This window comes from Numenius arquata, chromosome 10 (genome assembly GCF_964106895.1).
Source record: "Numenius arquata chromosome 10, bNumArq3.hap1.1, whole genome shotgun sequence".
NCBI classification, from domain to species: domain Eukaryota; kingdom Metazoa; phylum Chordata; class Aves; order Charadriiformes; family Scolopacidae; genus Numenius; species Numenius arquata.
In genome coordinates, this window is record NC_133585.1 from 1,503,216 (window position 1) to 1,522,841 (window position 19,626).

General features: G+C 39.4%; 1 protein-coding gene across 1 annotated transcript in view; it reads right to left on the bottom strand.

Annotated features, from left to right (window-relative positions):
• Positions 1-17,542, bottom strand: part of KIF20B (kinesin family member 20B) — a 30,667-nt gene extending 13,125 nt beyond the window's left edge. Inside the window, exons 1-19 of the mRNA XM_074154514.1 lie at positions 17,387-17,542; positions 16,785-16,871; positions 16,557-16,670; positions 16,223-16,361; positions 15,834-16,018; positions 13,995-14,043; positions 13,180-13,374; positions 11,618-11,729; positions 11,086-11,157; positions 10,460-10,606; positions 9,978-10,140; positions 8,723-8,977; positions 8,030-8,169; positions 7,298-7,448; positions 6,096-6,363; positions 5,451-5,512; positions 5,132-5,251; positions 4,322-4,487; positions 440-1,631 (exon numbers count right to left, since the gene is read on the bottom strand). Of these exons, the coding sequence (XP_074010615.1) occupies positions 440-1,631; positions 4,322-4,487; positions 5,132-5,251; positions 5,451-5,512; positions 6,096-6,363; positions 7,298-7,448; positions 8,030-8,169; positions 8,723-8,977; positions 9,978-10,140; positions 10,460-10,606; positions 11,086-11,157; positions 11,618-11,729; positions 13,180-13,374; positions 13,995-14,043; positions 15,834-16,018; positions 16,223-16,361; positions 16,557-16,670; positions 16,785-16,871; positions 17,387-17,542 (3,773 nt within the window). The remainder of the gene's footprint in view (positions 1-439; positions 1,632-4,321; positions 4,488-5,131; positions 5,252-5,450; positions 5,513-6,095; positions 6,364-7,297; positions 7,449-8,029; positions 8,170-8,722; positions 8,978-9,977; positions 10,141-10,459; positions 10,607-11,085; positions 11,158-11,617; positions 11,730-13,179; positions 13,375-13,994; positions 14,044-15,833; positions 16,019-16,222; positions 16,362-16,556; positions 16,671-16,784; positions 16,872-17,386) is intronic.
• Between the last annotated feature and the right edge of the window lie 2,084 nt (positions 17,543-19,626).

Sequence of the window (19,626 nt, forward strand, 5' to 3'; positions counted from 1 at the left end):
TCCTTAGGCTTTTTTTCCTTCCCTTTCTTCTTTTCCTTTTTACCATTCAGTCGTTTCCAAAGAAAACACTGCCTCCTTTTATACAGGATATAACATTAAACTATGTCATTTCCTCCAGAAAGGTTGTGCGACATAGAACTACTAGAAATCCCGAAATAATCCTTCATTTCCTTGTTGCTCCCATTTCCCCCTACAATAGTTCCATGTGATTTAGATCTATAGTTTAGAAAGAATATACAAACAAGTAAGGGAAAAATAGGCAGCAGAATATGCAAATATAAAATTTAAGTAGTGTATTAAAACTTCTTAAAGAAGCAGTTTGGTTAATGAAATGGATAAACGTACAAATGTGTTGTGTCAAAATAAATGGATGTTCACAGAAGGTAGTTTTAACTTGAGCCTGTTCTCAAAGGGCTCTGAGTGCTCATTATTTACTTACAGCTCTATAGATTGCACTCGCTCATCCTCAGTTCTCTCCTTCTCCTGAAGCGATTGTTTCACGTTCTCCAAGTTGTTCATCAACTGCACAACTTCCTCCTTCAGATTTGCTTCTTGATCATTTAATTCTTTCAGTTTTTTGTCCGAATTGGCACATTTCTCTTGCAGAGCTGCTGTATTACTTTCTAGATTTAAAATAATAGATTCTTTTTCTTTAAGTGCTTCTTCTAACTTTGCTACATTGTCGTCTTTAGCTCTAAAAGCCCCCAAGAGGCATTCAAGCTCAATTATTTTTCCCTTGTAATTGGTAACTTCCTCCTCAAACCGTGCAATTACTCTCTGATCTTCTGCAGCCTGTTTTTCAAAATCCTGGGTTTTCTTCTGGATTTCCTCTTGTAACTGGTTCAGAAGATCTTTTTCCTTTAGGGACTGACGATCTTGGTTTGCAATCTCATTTAATTTTGTTTTGAGTTGATTATTACAATTCTCAGTGTCATAAAGTCTCTTCTTTAAGTTTTCAACTTGTTGAAGCAGTTCTTGAATCTGCTGACTTTTTTGTGACGAAGCCCTGATGATATTTTTGCATTCTTCCCAAAGATTTTCAACACTGCAGCGGAAGGAGCTCTCCTGTCTCGGAGACTGCCCACAGTCAGGGCTCCTCTCGGCTCTCTCTGGCTCATCTTTTTGAGACTCTAAAGAATCCTTTCGATCAACTAAATCAATATCCATAGCATTAGACTCTAAGTGAGACGTGTACAACTCATCTACTTTGGACTGCATTGTTTTAATTTGAGACACTTTATCGATTATATTTTGTTTGGCACCTTCTACTTCCTTATTTAACTGAATAATCTTTTCTTCTTGTTCCCTATTTATAGTTTTCTGTTTGTCCAATTCAGAAACAACCTCCTGATAGTCTGCTCGATGCTGCTCAAGTTCTTTGCTTAAACCAGAAGCCCTTTCTTCAGAAGCAGAGAGTTTGAGGTGCAAGGCTGCTATCTGCTCACTGAGCTCTTCCTTTTGGGTTTTTTCTCTTCTGCATTGCTCTTCCAGAGCAGCGAGCTGACCTTCCAGGGCTTCCATTCTTTCCTTCAACGCTAGCATTTCTTCATGGTTCTCAGAAGTATTTCTTTCCACGTATTCAGTTCTCTCTTGCTTTAGAGAGTCGCCTTCCCAACTATCCTTCATGTGTCCTAAAAAAAACCAACACCAAAACATACAGCTCAGGTTGATTAAAATCATTAACACAAGTCACAAGCAATACCAAAGAGTAGTTTCTGTGAGAAAAATGGTCACCATCTGAAAGCCACATGCTTATATCATACACTATTTTGAAGTCTTCACGTAGTTAAAGCCCTCAGAAGGGTTTAACATGCAGCTCTTAGGCTTTTAGACGTAGTTTGCAGCAAGAGGTGCTCGGGAGCCTTAAAGAACACTTTGCCACGGCTCTACTCCAGCCTCCTGCTCTGCCCCACCAGTAGAAAAATCCAGCTAGTTTTACTAATAGTAGTAATACCCATGAGCTAGATAATACTCACAGCTACGTCCAGTTTCCATCTTCACTAGTTAAACAACCCCTTTAGTACAGCCAGCAGTCACCCATTCTACACTGAGAAGAGCAACGGTATCGGGTACTTTCTGAGAAGTTTCATTCATGCTCGATATCCCGTACTTAAAAAATGAAGCTAAAAATCTGGTACAAGTTTCTCACTTAGTGTTTTGGACCTTCCTCTTGTGTTTTTTCAATTGGTTTCTAAACTAGATATAAGATAACACTTTATGCCCACACCTAGCGTGTGGCATGTAAAGTTCTCCCAGAAAGATGTACAACATTCCATCCCAACCCCAAGTGTCCATAAACATTTTATTAGCTTAAGACTGGTTTTTTGCTAATTAATGAGCAATTCTAACTGAAGTCACTTGCATTTCACCACCTCCAGAAGGGACTCCAGCTTATTTCACACAAGTGTTTTAGAATCCAGCCGTGGCCATTTAGTCACATGCACACTATCTTTTAGTATTAAAAAAAAAATAATCAAGGCTGACTATCTCTACGGATTAGCTCATCACAGCTACGTACTGCAGGGAGATACCACAGACTCTCGCGAGGGCTGTGGCTGCACAAAGGTGGCGTTAGGCAGTCACCTCACCCTAGGAACGTTCAGTACATGTCCCTCTGTACTGAATGGAAATATCCTCTGAACAGATCCAGCAAGTTTTATAGAGTCACAATTCAGACTTTGGCTTTTGATTATTTTCAGAGTGAACAAATTCCACAGGACACTTTTCCCCTCCTGCTTTTCTTTTCTGTTCTGAGTAGACATATTGAGTGCTCCTGCTTGGTCAGACACACCAGCAGCTTTACTTTGGCTCATAAAGCCGTGCTTTGAAGCCCTATAAGACTAACAATTTTGGATTATGAGGTGGTTTTCTCTGAAGGCCCAGTCCCAAACAAACATATCAAAGTACTACATAGTTCTGACACACAACAATTGGGAATGATGGAGGAAGACAAGACAATACATCCCTGCTTGACCCTTTCAGTATCCATGGATGATCCTGCTGGCTGTTGCCTTGTCTAACCACTCCTGGAGCCTGAGAATTAGCTGCTCTGCCACCTTCTAGGGCAGCTAATATTAGAAGTTCCCTTCCCGCTGCGAGAAGTGCTTTGTTCCATAAACTAAAGCTAATGGCCAGCTTCCCTTGCTCTTTCACTGCAGAACATGAAGAATGACACCCCAGCACTCAGTTTATTCACAGACTGTATCCTCAGCTTTCTGTGATCACATGAATTTGACAAGTCTCCTTTTAACCTGTTTTATCCCTCTTTATGGAGATGGATATTTTCTGCTTCCCATTTTTAATCTTATTTCTCTTTTTCTATCCTATCCTCACCCAAACAATGTCTGGAAGATTTTCTTACTTGCACCTATTCTGCAGGAGGAAGGCAAGAGAGTAAGGGACAGGGAGAGAAGACCTTTCGTTCCCTTTTCACCTAAGCTTTCCATAGGTCTATGGGAAACTGAAGCCCAGCCGTGTCCTGAAGACAAGTTAGAGGCAAGCAGATCTTACAGTTGCCATTTTGCACAAGTCTGTCCCATCAGTCTCACTGATTGATCAATTTTAATGAAATGGATAACATAAGTAGCAGTGTCCTTTCAGGTTTTACTCTTATCCTCAAAAGTCTTCTTTTCTTTCTATCCTCAAAAACTGCAGCTGGTTTATTCACCCCATTCTAAGAGGGCTGATAAGCTCACAGATAAAGCAGGGAAAGCAAAGAGATTGGAAGTCGCAAACGTGAGAGCTGCACAAAATGTCATCTCTGGACCTAAAATCATTTTACTTCCATTTAAGTGGAAAGCTTTTCTCCTTTGCCAGCACTGACACCTTGAGCGGAGCTGGTGTGTTCACAGCGTGAATGAAACACGGAGTTTCACAGCACATGCTGTATGACCCAACAATCCCTAAGTCATCGCCACTGTTGCTGCTTGCTTAGACAATTAAAAAAAAAGAAATAGAACTTGAGCAGGAGATGCTACTTTCCCAAAAGTCCAGCAACAGCAAGTTTAGTAAAAAGCCAACTGTTAAGAAATGGCTGAAGAACTACAGCTGTGTCTGCAAGTACATTAACAGATGAGAAAAAGCAGCAGAAGAGAAAGAGTCTAAAAACTAACTTTTATTTTAGGCGTTTAAGAGTGAACAGTATAGGACCTTCTGCAAAACAGGTGATATTTACATAACAATTACTTCCATTTACAGTTTAACACAGTAGATTTTCTCCTCACAACATAACGTTTACGCTTCACAACTTTTTGCTTCTGTTCCAGAATAGTAACCGAGTTTCTCTGGGAGACCCCCTGCAGAGTGATGGTAGAAATTGTACCTTTCTTTGGAGGTGGCTCTTCTTCCACAGTAGGCTCATCTTCAAAGCAACGTTTTCTTCCCACTTCCAACACCGTTTCCTCACAATCCTTGAATTGGCTGCTTTCAGTCACTTTGCCAGAGTTCCTTTCTGACAATTTCCTTTTAATGGTAGCTAAAGTGTTGTCCTGTGTTAAAATAAGCTCAATTACTTCGAAGTTTTACAAAGTGAGCACTTAAGGCAGCTAGCAGTGGACTAGCCAGTTGCAAGCTTTATTAGTCACATCAAAAGCAGGCTGAGCCTGGCCACCCACTCCTGCTTCAAACTCTGCTCAATATATTCACATTATTGCTCTGCCTTTGGAAGTGCGTGTGGTGGAACACCCTGATCTTTGGTGCCAATTTACACAATCACTGTCTTTCTCACATCAGCAACCTCTAACTTCAATTAAATTTGCCCTTTTGCTGCAGCAAAACCTCCTTTCCTTCCTCTTCCATTCAGGCAAAAATAAAGAGACAGGAACGTAAGCCCTCTGCTCCCACTGTCTGCCAGCGTCTGCCCAGTTGGAGGCTGGGTTTCTGCAGAGCGGCTCCTCAGTCTCCAGTCCTCCAACAACCACCCCAGATCACTGCTTCTGCAAGTCCCGCTTTCACACACACCCCTGCACATGTTTTGCTGTAACTTTAGTTTCAATCCCAACATCACCTGCTACCGTTTCAAGCAACGGGCAGTCACTTACAGAAAAAGTCACTTTTCCAAAATAGTTAAGTCCATTCTAAGCATAGATTTGATTTTTTTTGTATAAAGAAAATCAAGATGCCTAAGACTTACATAGTCTTTTATGGTTTCTTCTAAATGGGATATCAAATCCTGCAGTCTTGTAATAGCATCATCTTTTTGCTCCACAATGTCCATTAGTTCTTGAATCCTTTTATTCTGTGTATTCATTTTCTTGGAAAAAAGGAACAGTAGTTCAGTCAGTGTTAAATTGTTGAACTAGACCATGGATTTAGAAGCAAGATCAGTTAAGCTAAGCTTGATATAAAAAAAGCAAAAAAAGCTAGAAGCATACTACAATAGCATTTTAAGCTACTAGAATTTTGTATTAAAAGCAAATAATTTTGCAGAAGTTTTTACTTGAGAAAGTTACCTCAGTTGCTTCTTTAAGCTGCTCAGCGGATTCACCCAGTTTAATCATCTGCGTTTCAAAGTCTGTAACAGGAAGGGAAGCTGGCATCAAGTCAGCAGCCGTTACACAGTTTGCTCAGTAATCCATTTTTCCAGATCTTGTGGTACCTCAGTAGCTTTTGAATAGAATGATTTATTTTCGTGTTGACTTCTACTTAGAGGACATTTCAGAAGTTGTATAGGTTTTTTGCATAGGAGAATTGGGCCTTGCAGCCCGCATGAAATACAGACCACATCAAGAGATGTCTGCCGAAACCCTATTCTGAGGTATTGTGACTTTCCCCCCACGGATGTTCCACAGGATACCTGAGAACACTGCATCAGCACAATGTAAAGAGGTGCAGGGATTACAATATAACCATGAAATCAAGAATGTTGACATTTTACCCCACGATTCAGAAGTCTGCAATTGACAGTTTTGTCTTAAAAATGATATAACCAAGGCCTGTGGAAATGTTGAACCTGAATGTGTACAAAAATATTGGTTACCATCTCCATACATACAATTTGGTTCCAAAATCCCACTCAATTGGATTATTAATTCTATTTTGCAGTAGTTGGTAATTTCTTTTCTCTGCCTTTCCCAACACACTTCCTCCCGGCTCACCTTTGGTTTTCTGTGTCAGCTCTTCTTCTGTTTTGGTTAGTTCATTGGTTTTCTTTGTCAGCTCTTCTTTGGTTCTAGTTAATTCAGCAGTAATTTTCCCCAGTTGTTTTTCAAGCCAACCTACAGCTTGCTGAGGGTCCTCTAGGGACACGAGGTACCTGTGCGCTGCTTCCGCCTGCTTTTTGATATCACTGACATCATTCTGCAGAGAATCAATAATGCCCTCAAGGTCAATGTCAGTGCCTGGCCCCGTGCTAGGCTCTTCATCCTGAAAGATAATTTACATCCATTTAGAAACAGCAAATCATTACACAACAGCCATTATTTCTACAGAAAATTTGGGAGACCATTATGAATTTAAACATACAAGTACAATTAATTCTGGCTCCAAAGCCATCTTGTGGGTTTATATGCCATTTGATTGCCAGTTTTTACCACCCCTCACACATAGGTCTCCAGTGTCAAGTTACAGCTTTCAATGACCCACCATCACATTCCCTTTTATATCACCACAAAAACATCCCCTCCAAATGCAATATAAAAGCTTTTTTTTTTTAACCCAATGAGACCATTGAATGAACACAGCAAGGGAACAGTTTTAGAAGGACTACAACTGAAATTTTCATGTATCAGTAAGTTTGTAATGTGAAATAAGTTTGTGGGAACTTACTAAATTAAATTGTACTCAAAACATTGACTTTACGTCTTTCCTCTTTGTTTTTTAAAAACAAAGAGTTCCAAAGCCTCTTTGGAGAAGAGAACCAGCCTCAAGTTAAGATCCTAGTTATGGCTCAAGTGTATATACAATTCTCATTGCTTCAGTTGTTGCTGCAAAAGCTCTAAGAGGGAAAAAGTCTCTGGGACCACTCCAGTACAGCCCATATATGGGGCCTAAAACTCTGCTTCAAATACTTTAAATAAGCACTTCACGCAGTACAGTTTATACCATAATTGCAGCTTTTCCCCCACAATGTCTTTGTATATAGTAATTTTCACTTTGTGTTTCAGAAATGCAGGAAATCCCAAAGATTCCTAAATGCATAATTGAGGTGCAGCAACTACCCCTATTAAATGTGAGAATTATATCTTGCTGAGATAGAGTTACACAGCATGGAATTCCCTGAAACCACCCTTCTAATCCTTGAGACACACCATGACAGGGAGTTAGTAAAAGGGATGTTAGTGGGAGAAGGAAAAAATACCAGAGCTCCAGCTTGTTCACTGCAAGGCCCATCCTCTAACTTATTTTCTTCACCTGTGGCGTTACTATAACCATTTACAAGCTCCTTGAATATTTCCAGGCGTCTTTCAGAATTTTCTTCAAGCCGTTCTCGTTCCTGAGAAAGGCACTCTCTATAGTAGGAAAAATAAGTCAGTTAAAAGCCAGGCAGTACGAGCTGCTAAGAAGTTATAAGTACAGCTGCCTATAAACAAAGATGCTTCTTTATTTTGGCACAATAGAAAGATACACAAAAAAAGAGGTGTTGCTGCACCAAAACAGAAGTATATTTCACCCCCCAGTACTTCTGAAGAATGAGGGGGAGACAAATATATACACATATTATGGATATCACTTAACTACAAGGATTTTTAATAAGCTTCTTGAGCCAGAATCCCTGTTTGGAATTTCACTGACTGCAGTAACAACAGACTTTGCGAGTGTCACTCTGTCTATAGACACCCTTATCAACAGCGCTCTGCTCTCAGGGAGAGCTCTACAGGAATCTGCTTACAGATTCTACACACCTTCTACCCACTCCCCCAAAATCAAAGCCTTTCCTGCACTCACAGTCCAAACAGAAGCCGATCTATTCACAGAAGCAGTAAGTCTAGCAGAAGAACGTGGTCTCTCACAGCCAAGAGAGAGGTTTAAGCAGTAAGAGAATTTACTTTTTTTTAACTAGTAACTTTAAAACCACTTAAAGCTAACTTACCTGAAATCCGTTTCCTGCTTAGCAAAATGTTGGGTCAATTCTTGTATCACTTCTTCACGGATTTTTAGTTCCAGCAGTAACTTATTCTTCCTTTCAGCAATAAGTTTGTTCTTCAACTCTTCTATGTTACTCAGCAGCATCTAGAATTACCATTAGCATTAAGTTTTTCATAAAGAAATAGCTTCCCAGAAGTGAGATTTTTCCCATTCCTCAAACACTAACAACAACACTTGACTCTTCCAGCTGGCAAGTTCCTCCAGTTCTTTTATTACCTTCTTCATAAACATGGAAGATTCACAAGTAGATGGAAGTATCTGTTTTGTACTAGCACAGCTATTTACAAGCTTGCACAGAGCAGGCATTTGGAAAGAACATCAAGTTTATTACAAGAATTCTTGAAGCTGTCTTAAAAAACAAGCTCCACAGGATTTAGCTCTTGTTTTTCAAATGCTCGTTTTTGGGGAAATAGTGAAAACCCTGCAAAGTGGTCTGTAGTCCTCTGTCCCCTCATCCTTGTCTTCCCTAGAAGTGACTAAAATTGCTGTGCCTTAAAGAATGGTTTTCAGAGTTTCCTTGTGCATAGAATACAAAAGAACAGTCTTCTGGATTGCTAAAAACCAGGTAATACTCCTGAGCGTTGACCACAGGCCACCAGAAGGAGAGAAAGAATCTTAAAGTAGCCCTGGCACGTACCATATATTCTTCTTCTCCAACAAGGACTTTATTTTCTTCATATTTCTGCACTGATTCTTCTGTTGACATATTATGCTCTTCCTCTGTCTCATCGTCATCATTTTCAATCACATCTTCCAAGCTCCTGTCCCATAGGATAGTAGGTCTTCTCCTTGGGATTGGCATTTTAGGGACACACAGTAGCGATGATTCTCTTGCTGATTTCTCACCAAGTGGCTGATCTTGAGGAAGAACAGACGTGTCCATAACTACAACCTATCCAGAAAATAAAGAACAGAGTCATTAGTATTTTTTAAACCTCTGCTAGCACTTCCAAGAGATCCCTGTTGTCTTTTCCTGTAGGTCTCCCAAGCACAGCACTCCCCCAGCCTTCCCTCTGTTCAGTCACTACTCACACCAGCTCCCAACCAGAGTACAAAGGAGTCACTTTAACCTCCTTTTGATCCCAAGAACACCGAGTTTCACCACTTCCATAACCTACAAGACACCTCGTGCACCATCATATTTCTGTATTTCCTGTACTTTGAGTTTCTACTTGCATTACACGAATGTCATACAAATTCTATGTCTCAAACAGCTTTATCACCCTTACAGTCTGCTCCTTCTGGTGTTGTACTCGCCCTGCCCAGCTGAGCCCACGCTCCAAAGGCCTAGATCTATTGTGCTTTGAAGACATCTGTCAACACAAGTTTTCCGTGGCTTCCAGCACTGATCCCCAACACTTTTGTCTTCCAACTTCACCGAGGTTATATCACTGCACTTACTTCTACCCATTCTATTTAACCTCCTCCTTCCCACCAAAGTGTCTACGGACATAAATATGACCTGTCAAACTCTTTGGTGCTCAATCTATTTTATCAATATTCCAGGTGAGCAATATTCCAAATTAAGATAGCAGTAGTATAAGAGACAGCTAGAATTGCTCCTAGGTGAGAGCATGTTATGAGCACAGAGGAAAAGTTTACCTAGATCTCAGGGAATTTCTTCCCAATTATAGCAAGTGTCTCATTAGGCTGGATATTTTAATAGAAAATATGGATTTTCAGTAGGACGTGCTCCCACCCCCACAATCCAAAGCCTTTTTAAAAGCTTTACAAGAAAATGAAGCCTGACTAGGAGTAATTAGAAACTATGATTGTTACATGAGGCAGACAAAAACCAGTAACTAAATTCATGTTCTTAGAAGTGAAGAGAACCTGCTCCCGAAATGCAGGTCATAAGTACTGATCAGCAAGATAAAGGACAACAGACTTACTTTTTGTGCGATGGCTGAGAACTTCAGCACATTGAGTGTTTCATCATAGGCTGAAGCACACTGGCTTATGTTCACCATCATGTATACCTTCCCCTTGCCGCTGAAGAACGCCTGGAGGAAATGCGTTAACTTACTCTCCCGGAAGGGTATGTGTTGCTGCAGCCTTTAAAGACAAAAGAACAGATGAGTTCTTCCAAAGTTTGATAGGCCAAGCTCAGAAGAAGAAAGTTAAATTGCTAAAATCCACAATAGCATGTTTAAAGGATGTTAGAATTTGAATTATTTTATTAGAGAGCAAAACAAGGCACATTTAAGATAACTTTGGTAAATCAACAAGACTTTGCAATATAGTCTTTACAAGTCTATACACCTTTTCTACCAAGAGCTTAGTGTTAGCATTGTATATTTTAAATAATAGCTTTTAAACATTGTAGGCAATACCTAAAAACCACAATCAGTTTGCCATTCACAAAAGGACTTACTTTGACTGTTGGCAGTTCTTGAGTGCGCTAATGCACTTGCCTAGAGTCAGGAGAGAGGTGTTTATATTCCCGCTCTCTTTCAGTCTGTCCCCTTCATTGCGGGTCTTGGTGCATCGTTCTGAGCCAGCAAGATCACACATTGACAATCTGAAAGCAGATAAGGAAAACTCACTTCATTCACCTCAGAACATGCACAAATTATTAAAAACCATTATTTGTCTTGAGGAAGAATTTCTTGATCTTTATCTGCATGAACCCTTCCGCCCTTTTCAGTGTTGCTTCCCCATCAAATTTCAGCCTACTTCCTGCCAAACCCTCTCCCCACACGCTTTCTGTATTCCCCCCATCGTCTTCCTCCTGAGGACTTCCAGGAGTTCCTGAGCACGGCAGGCTCACAGGACCTTGGGCTGAACAGAGGAGACAAGATACAGAACAGCACTGCAACCTGAAGGCTTGAGGGGAGAGGGCCAAGTCCCATCTGAGTGCAAGAAGTGGGGAAACCACTGTAAGAGCCTGAGGCTCCGCCAGGAAGCACTGGGCGCGGAGTGTGGCACCAGTACCCCAACAGGGAAGATAAATGACATCTTCATCACAAAAGAAGGAGGGAGACTCTGCTCTGAACTTACTCATTGACTCGGGTCACTCGTGGTGCTCCTGAATCTTCAATTTTCAGTATCTTAACTGTGAATATGCTGTGACTAAGAGGAGAAGTTTAAAGTCAGCAGAGAAGTGACAGAGTAGGCCAATACCTTCCAAATATTTTTCGCCTCCTATTTTTGAACATCCGTTCAAAACATTGTTGAATCTGCCAACATATCTAAGCATATACTCTATCAGATATGAAAACTTTTAAAGAGATATTTAAGTAGCACTTATTTCGCTTTTTCCTCAGACATTCACATGGAAAAAAAACCAAGTGCTTTTGCTTGAGGGAGAGTATTTGATAAAATGCCGTTAGTTTTTGTACATCTTATTGAAGGATTGAATCCTTCTGGCTTAAAGCATTAGGTCACATACTGCTAAAGAAAGCCAAAACGAAACCTAGATACCTAGACCTTGTTAAAGCTTCTTCCCCTCCTAAAAGCCACGAGCCATGTTTTCCTTTCTCCTTCCTCCCACACACCATCCATGCCCAATATTATTCAAGAAGTTTCTCACCTTCTGCTGGAGCAAGTATTTAGTTTCGTGCTTGCAATGCTCTGGTGTTTCAACCCCAGTTTTAGAAGTCTAAAAGCTTCTTTGGAATCAGAAATCTGAACCCACTGCAGATCTTTGGGAAGAACAAACACAGTAATCATTATCAAAAAGAAAGATGGGATTGGGGGTAACGCGTGCACCAAGAATAATACATTTTCTTGAGACATACAAACATTTTCCTAAGCCTGCTTCAGACAGAAATTATATGATGACAAATAAGGTCCAGATTCCTCCTTCCATGGGAAAGGAAGGACAAGTGTATCACATCATTTCATCCTATTGGGACACTAAAATATGTTCCATCCAAATTAAGTGAGCAACCTTTGCCTGAGCACTGAAGAGCCAAAAGGTAGGGCCTAATATGAGTATGAAAGCCTTATGTTCATATTCATCAAGGCAGAATTCTACCTGAATGGCTTCTCTGTTTTAGCCTATGGTTTTGAGAGGGTGCAAAATATTAAAAAAAAAAAAAATATCAATCATCTGGCTATCTTTCAGAGCCATCAACTGAAAAACAGTAGTGATGAATGCAATACAATGACCGTATGTCTTATTTGTGTGTGCTGGAGTCAATACCTACAACCCTACTAATACAACTTACAATATGGACGTTATAACCTCTTCAACTAGAGGCTACCAAGATTGTACTAGCAAAAACACCAGCTGTGACCAAGAAAAAACAAGAAAATCATTAACTGGTTTTCCCCAATAACATCATAAACAGCCTTACACTTCCAAGCTTTATAGGAAAGGACTATGCTGAAGCATAGCTCAAAGCAAGCTGTTTCCTACACGTTTTCTAGTCTTTCAAGAAATGAAGGAGTTGGCTTTATTGTCAAATTCAGCTTTTTGAATCTATAGTCTGGCATATGAAAGGTAAAAGCAGCAGATCAAACACCTACAAAAAAGCCTTTAATCTAGAACTGGTGTCTTGATTGCTTAAAGAACCCGTAACAAATCAAACTGCTCTCAAACCCTATTTTTTCCATGGCCAGAAACAAACATTGAACTGTTATTTTGAGTTCTGTTAACTCTCCCCCTCCCCCAACCCAAAACAAGTGACCTCACAGGTTTGATTCCAGTATTGTAAAATGTAATTTTGAGTCAGACTGAACTTTCTCACATATTCTCTGAAGTCTGTTTCTCTACAGAAAATACTAAAACTCAAAGAACTGTTCAGCCAATTATAGCTGTAGTTAAGAATTTTTGGAGTCTTTTTTTAAGAAAATGGAAAAACCCCAAACCTAACAAATTTGCCAGTTGTTTTCAAAATTTCAAAAAAATATCAAGGCAGTGGAGTGCACGCAGGCTTTTAAGAGGAACAGTCAAGAATGAAGAGAAAACACTACTAAAGGCACAAATAGTTCTATCTCTGCAGATAGTTGCCTTTCATGGTCAAGGTAGACATTTCTAGTGCCCCAGTGAATACAGTTAGGAGATTCCTAATCTAGAAAGAAAGATTATTACAGGAAGACTGATTTTTCAAGTTACACCTTTGGCAATCTACTATGTATTCTAATCACCTTTTACATAAGAACATCCCTTGATGTCTTGAGCAAGGCGCAGTGTTTTCCTTTTCTTGTCATTTGATATAGGAACCAGCAGATCGTAAAAACATTCATTGTAAATCTCAAAAAATGAAACCCAGACAGAAAATTTCACATAATTTTTCACAGTCGGGCTAGATTGTTCTGAGTCTTTTAAGAATTCTTCCATATCTGCCAAGTACAAAATATTACAAGTTATAGGCTTAGTAAAGTGAATTTCATTTTAAAAAATTAATAATTGAAAATTGATTACAGCAGCCTTCTAAAAACACTTACCCCAGACACAAATGACATTCCCCCCCTTTCTTAAGTACCTGGAAGCCCCACACTTACCCTACATATCTGCAGGGAGACACCTACTCTACCACTTCCTTTACCACTTGCAAATTCTATGAGACAGGTACAGCTCAGTTGGAATTATTCAAGTCTCTTCAATATCTTTAGAAGACAAAATTAAACTGACAAGTACACTTCATTCTGACTTTTTAGAGCAAAAGTAGTATTTAGTCAGTGTTTAAATGCTAGAATTAGGTTTATCTGATTACATACAGGTACTCTAAAAGCAGAAGTAATATTACTTTTCCTTCCTTTAATTTTATCTCATTTAATGCCCGCTCAGCTATTCTTCTAACCATTTTACCCTTGTGTTTTCTGCCCAGATAACTCACTATTTCACAAACACACAGCCCCCAAGTAATCATTTTATTATTAACATAGGCCAGAAGTCAGTTATTTGCCTTGAGAAAGCCTCTTTGCCAGCTTTAATTACAATTATTTAATATAAAACATACCCTTAGAATGAACTGGTGCTTTGCTGTTAGTGCTTTTTTGATGGTCTACCTACAAAAGAGAACAGAGAGTTTAAGATCTATCGTTAGCAATACATCACCAGCATACCACCAGCTACTTCTATAACCCTTCTATCGTCCTACTAGATAGAAATAAAGCCTAGTTGCAATATGCCAGTACAAAGATTCTGGCTACACACGGTGCCTAGTTCAAGGTACCCATACACTCCTGTGGAAAGGGTTGTTCTTTGCACATTACTCTTAACCTGGTGAATCTAGCGAGTCCTTAAATCTTTTGTTATTGGTATTTTGCTAATTCAGGATTCCATATCTTAGAGCTTACGAGGTCAACCCTCAGGAACAGAGGTAACCATAGAACACTTGTTCACTTAAGAAATTACGTGAGCAACTTACTGCCTTATGATACAGGCTGTAGAAACATTTCATGCTTGAAATAAAGTCTAAAGGTTTTAGAAAAAGAAGGAAAGTTTCCTTCTGCAAGCTCCTTAAAGGAAAAAAAGTAAGAGAAAACTCTGCAGCTGGAGCTTATGGGGTTCATACACATACACTCTGGGACCAGACTTAGTGTTTTGGGTTAGGTTTTTTTTGTTTGTTTGTTTTGGCATTTGGTTGGTTTGTTGTTTTGTTTTTGTTTTTTAAATATTTTGTCAAGAGTATATTTCATATAAACCCTGGGATTTCATAAAACAATTCCTGAAATAGTTAAATATTTATATATTCAAAACTTTTAGGTTTAAGCTTTACACATATCACACCCCCACCCCAACCTGTCTCTGTTGAAGCAGATGCAAACATTGCTACCAAATTTATAGGCTAAAATATTGTTCATGAAACCACAGACTTAGAAACTGGAGGGGACACGTGTATTCAAACACGCACACGACCAGGTTTTTCTGCTAAAGCCAGATTTAACATATGGCTGTGCTTTTGAAGTGAAGTCTTGAAGAATTTTGCTGCCACCTACCTCCCACACTGGAGAAGTCCAGTTGGTTCACTCACACATGAAAATCAGGGTGACATATATTCCACCCCGTAACAGCCCAAATGCCCCATTATAACCCAGCATACCACTGGAGAGGTGTCTAATTCTTTTCATAAAAAATGAAAAAGCACAGCAACCCCTTTTTAGTTCCGATTCCTAGCATATGCTCAGTTTTTTTAATATTATTCCATTCATTTTAGAATTAAAAACACCAAGAAAAAGGTATGCTTATACAGAATACAAATCAGTCATAAAACTGTAATTGGACTAAACAGCTGTAGAATTCCAGGCAACTCGGAAAACCGAATGCATTTCTGGGCTGCTCAGCAGCCATCTGTTTAAGAATAAAGTCCAGCAGAAACCCATTTTAGTTCAGATCTTTAGAAGTCCACTGGCTTTATAGCTCTGCTGTTTCAAAGACATTTTTGCTTCCTTTGAGGATATTTCCCAAACAGGAAAAGGGGAGCAAGCTCACAATCATTAATTTCTTTCAAGTATCCTGAAAGACAGTAACTTGTTTAAAGAAGCAGACACACAAGTGTTCCCATAAAGGCGGAGAGCATTTGCATTCAGTCCTTAAGCACCAGTAACCCCAGAGAACAAATCATCAGGTGCCCAGGCTACAAGAAAAAAAAAAATAAAGCTTAGAGTATAAATCCTATCAAGTATTCAGCCACAAGACAGACACCCACAGGAAACCAGCGTTCAGTACTCTTGCTCACTTTACCGCTAGTTCGAATAGACAGCAAATAGACACATCCCTGCTTAAATACAAGAAGTTTCTTCTCAGCGAGGATTGAGCTGTCTAAACGTGTGTATAGAAAGAAGCGCTACTCTACCTCTTTCGTTAAGCGAAGCATTGAATTTTTAATAGCAGTTTCTTCTCTCACTTGGTCTTTAGTCAGCTTTATATAATCTCTACACCGATGGGGTTTGAGATCCATTGCTGTGTATAACTTCCCTTGAATACTTTTAAACAGCATATCCATGGTCCTCGGCAGAATCCCACCGTCATCTTCTGTCCCTGAAAGCAACAGGCAAAAAGATCCTAATTACTACTGTGAACAAGATATATAGATAAATGAAATGTATATGATATGAAACGTGTACGGATAAACGGATAAATGACAAAGATAAGCAATTTAATTTGAAGGCAGACATGAGGAATCTTCACTAAAAAAAAAGGAAAAAGGAAGTTAATTTAAGGAGAACACACTTCTACTTATACCTTGGAATGTGTAGGTTTTCCCAGCATTTGTAACGCCATATGTAAAAATAAGACGATTGTATCCATCTAAGAAATCTTGTACTGGTTGCTTCATGGTACCCTCAAAGAATTCTTCTTGAGTTGTTTCGGGTCCAAACACCTGAGCATTACCAAGAAACATCTTAATTTTGTTTAAGCAATCATTACAGACTTTAAAAGAATCTTTTAAATTCTTTATGTTTCTAATCTTAGACTACTGACAGATTAAAAATATCATTTAATACCAAGCAAACTAGTTAAATTAAACAACTTTCTCTAGGAATAAATTAAAAACTTTTAAAGACAATTCATTTACTCGTGAAAAAGTGAACTTCTGCATCTGTCCAGCAGTTTTTTCACTCAGTCGACTCAAAGAGGTTTTGGGGGGCTTCAGTATGATGCTTGTTGAATCTTCAAGGGAAACACAGCCCTATTAAAAGGAAATACAAGCAATGAGGCATGAAAAGAGCATAAAGAGCTCAGCTTATAGGGGGAAAAAAAAAATTGCCATCCATTGTATTTTAAAACTAGATAGATTTCACACCTGCAATTCATTTTCTCTTTCCAATGGTGTAAATGGCCTAACACGCAGGCAAACTTGTATGTGTCCCTTAGGCTCCAAACTGCTCCTCTTAAATCAAAAAATAAGAAATAAGGAAGTTAGAAATTTGACAGATTCTTTGTTTGTGATTCTTTGTTTGATTAGTAGCATGTTCAGGCAGTTTTATTTTCATCAGGCTATTTTGAACAGACACATTTGATGACATGGGAAGCAGAAGTAATTCACTACATCAGTATTTACAAGTCCCTTCGGTCCCTGCAGAAGTTCTCTGTGATAACTTAAGAGTGAATACTCTTGCAGCACATACACTACATTCAGGCCAGCTAGAGATCAAGAACGAAACCCACAGAACAATTCAATGATGAAGCTGCTCTGAACTGGCAATTGGCCTCATTCACAGAAGGCTGATGCACCTAATAAGGTATCAATGCAGAGACACACAACTTCATCTAATCCTACGCATCTCCTCCAAATTAAAAACATATTATTTTTTATCTTTCTCTGTAAAATTCTGATTATTAGCAATGAAAGGACTAAGCTTATTTAAAAAACAAATAAATATGCAAACATTAAAGCTTTCTTACACGGCTTGGGTCTGAGCTTGAAGAAAGCAAAGAAAAGTCAGCAGAGAGATTTGCTTTAATATCTTCCACATCTACTGGTCCTTTTCTTTGAGGCAGTTCAACGCTATCAATATAAGATGGTCTGGCAAATTTCTCATTGTCCAAAGTCAGTTCCATCCTGCAAGATAAAATAAAACTATTTTTTGCTCTCTGATCACATAATGTAGGGCTTCTGAGGTCCCTTAGAAGCCAAGTCAATTTGAGACCGATAGCTGGCAATTTCTAAGGAGAAAGCTTTCTTCATCCCATTCAGAGTCTACAAAGCAAGTCTCTGAGAGCTGGGGAGAGGGTCTGCAGAGGGGGTCGTATCACGATGAAACAAGAACAGCCATTCTTCTTTCAGTGAAAAGCAACTGTTTACCAGGGAAAAGCCTTAAACATATACTGCAACCCTGCTAAAAACTACACCTGACAAGGAAGATAGAATTTATAACATAAAAACCCCATAAACTTATTGTTCCACAGCCACTTCTCCATCATCCCACTATAGTGTCCACTTAGAATAAAAGCTCACTGCAAGAGTCACCCGAACTTCATGGTTGTCTCTGCAGGGCCGGATAAATAGTCGGTATTATAAAGATAACACAATGTAGCTTAATACAAGACAGAGTTCAGAAGCATTCCAAAGACTAACAGATCATTTTAGCTACTAAGGGGACACTAGAAAATTAGAAGACCTCATGTCATAGTACAAGATAAAGTATTGCTTTTTAGTCATTTTGCAGATCAGCAATTCATTTATTCCACCATAATTTAATGATTTTTGTGCATCTCAGAATCTGGACAGTGAAAATTTGCTACAGAAAATGAAAGTGTGTGATTCAGTGTTGATAACCCTTAAAAAGCGCACTTAATTTTAAAATATTAGTCTATTTTGTCTGCACTTTACTCTCCTATTGCCTTTTCCTATGACATTACAGATGCGACTTAGCAATTTCTGTTACAGATTAAGTTTAAAATAACTCATTGGGCAATTACTCATAGGCTACGGCAGCCAGCGTCTGGCTATTAGGTACCTACTGTTTTGAAGCTTCGGACACAATGATTCAAAGGTCTAACACTCTGCTCCTGTGTCTGCGCTACAGCCACGCATAGACTTGTCTCTCTAAATACTCATGAAGAATACACAGTATTCATTAAAACAAGGGACAGAGCAGGGCTGGTTCAAAGCACCTCTGCTGAGGAAGAGTGTTGCCTATTAAGGCATCATAACATTTTTGGTTCCCCCGGCAGAAAACCTGAAACATGTTCAAAAGCATCAAAACACTTAACAAGTCAGTCTTCCTATCGAGCCCGTAAAAGGCAGATGGGAACTTCACAGAACTTCATGGAGCTATACAAACAGCACCAAGCTGCCAATGAGGCAAAGCTATGCCGAAACTAAACAGCAATGTTTACTTTTACTTCTTCTAATCGACAGCTTTTATTTTTGTCAGGCAACTGTATGAAAAACTTGGCTTGAAATATTGTCACAGCTTAAACAAACACTGACCTGTGAATAAGCTGCTCCGGGAAAGAAACATACCTGTGCTGTCAGGATCTAGAAATCCTATTCATCAGCTACGCGAAGTCACACTGCTAAACTCCTATCGGGCTGTAACAGGAAACACAGTTGTTAAATAACTGACATTTTAGTTGCTTTAAATATAAGCTTATATTAAAGTGATTTGTCAAGATTATGCTCTTGTTCCGTACCTTTTTAAGAAAGAAACAATAAGTGTTTGTTAAGCTACATATGCAAAGCTGGAATGGAAAGTGTTCAGATGCACCCAGCCCTCAGACCCCCCGGCTGCGTGCAAACCCCACGATACGCACTGTCCGTCTGTCCCCACGCTGTGTCACACAGCACTACAACTACCTTAGATATTCTGGTGTAAACAGGTACACTGCCTGGCTGCAGCCGCTAAAAGGTACTTGTATACTGGGATATGTTATCGTAACTCTGCTTACCGCAACAGCAGAGTTTGGAGCTGCAGACACCCTAGGAGATGGGGACCCTGCGTGACACACGCAGCCTGTAGCGCCATCAGGCAGCAAGAGAAAGGGTAGAAAAGGCTCCAAACCTGGCAGCTTATATAAAACATAACGCATCAACCCGTACACTTAAAAATTTTAAAAGGGAAGTCTTTCACGTCGAGGCTCTGCGCTATTTTCCCGTTCTTAGGGGACACTGCCGCATGGCTTTGCCCAGGCCTGGCGTT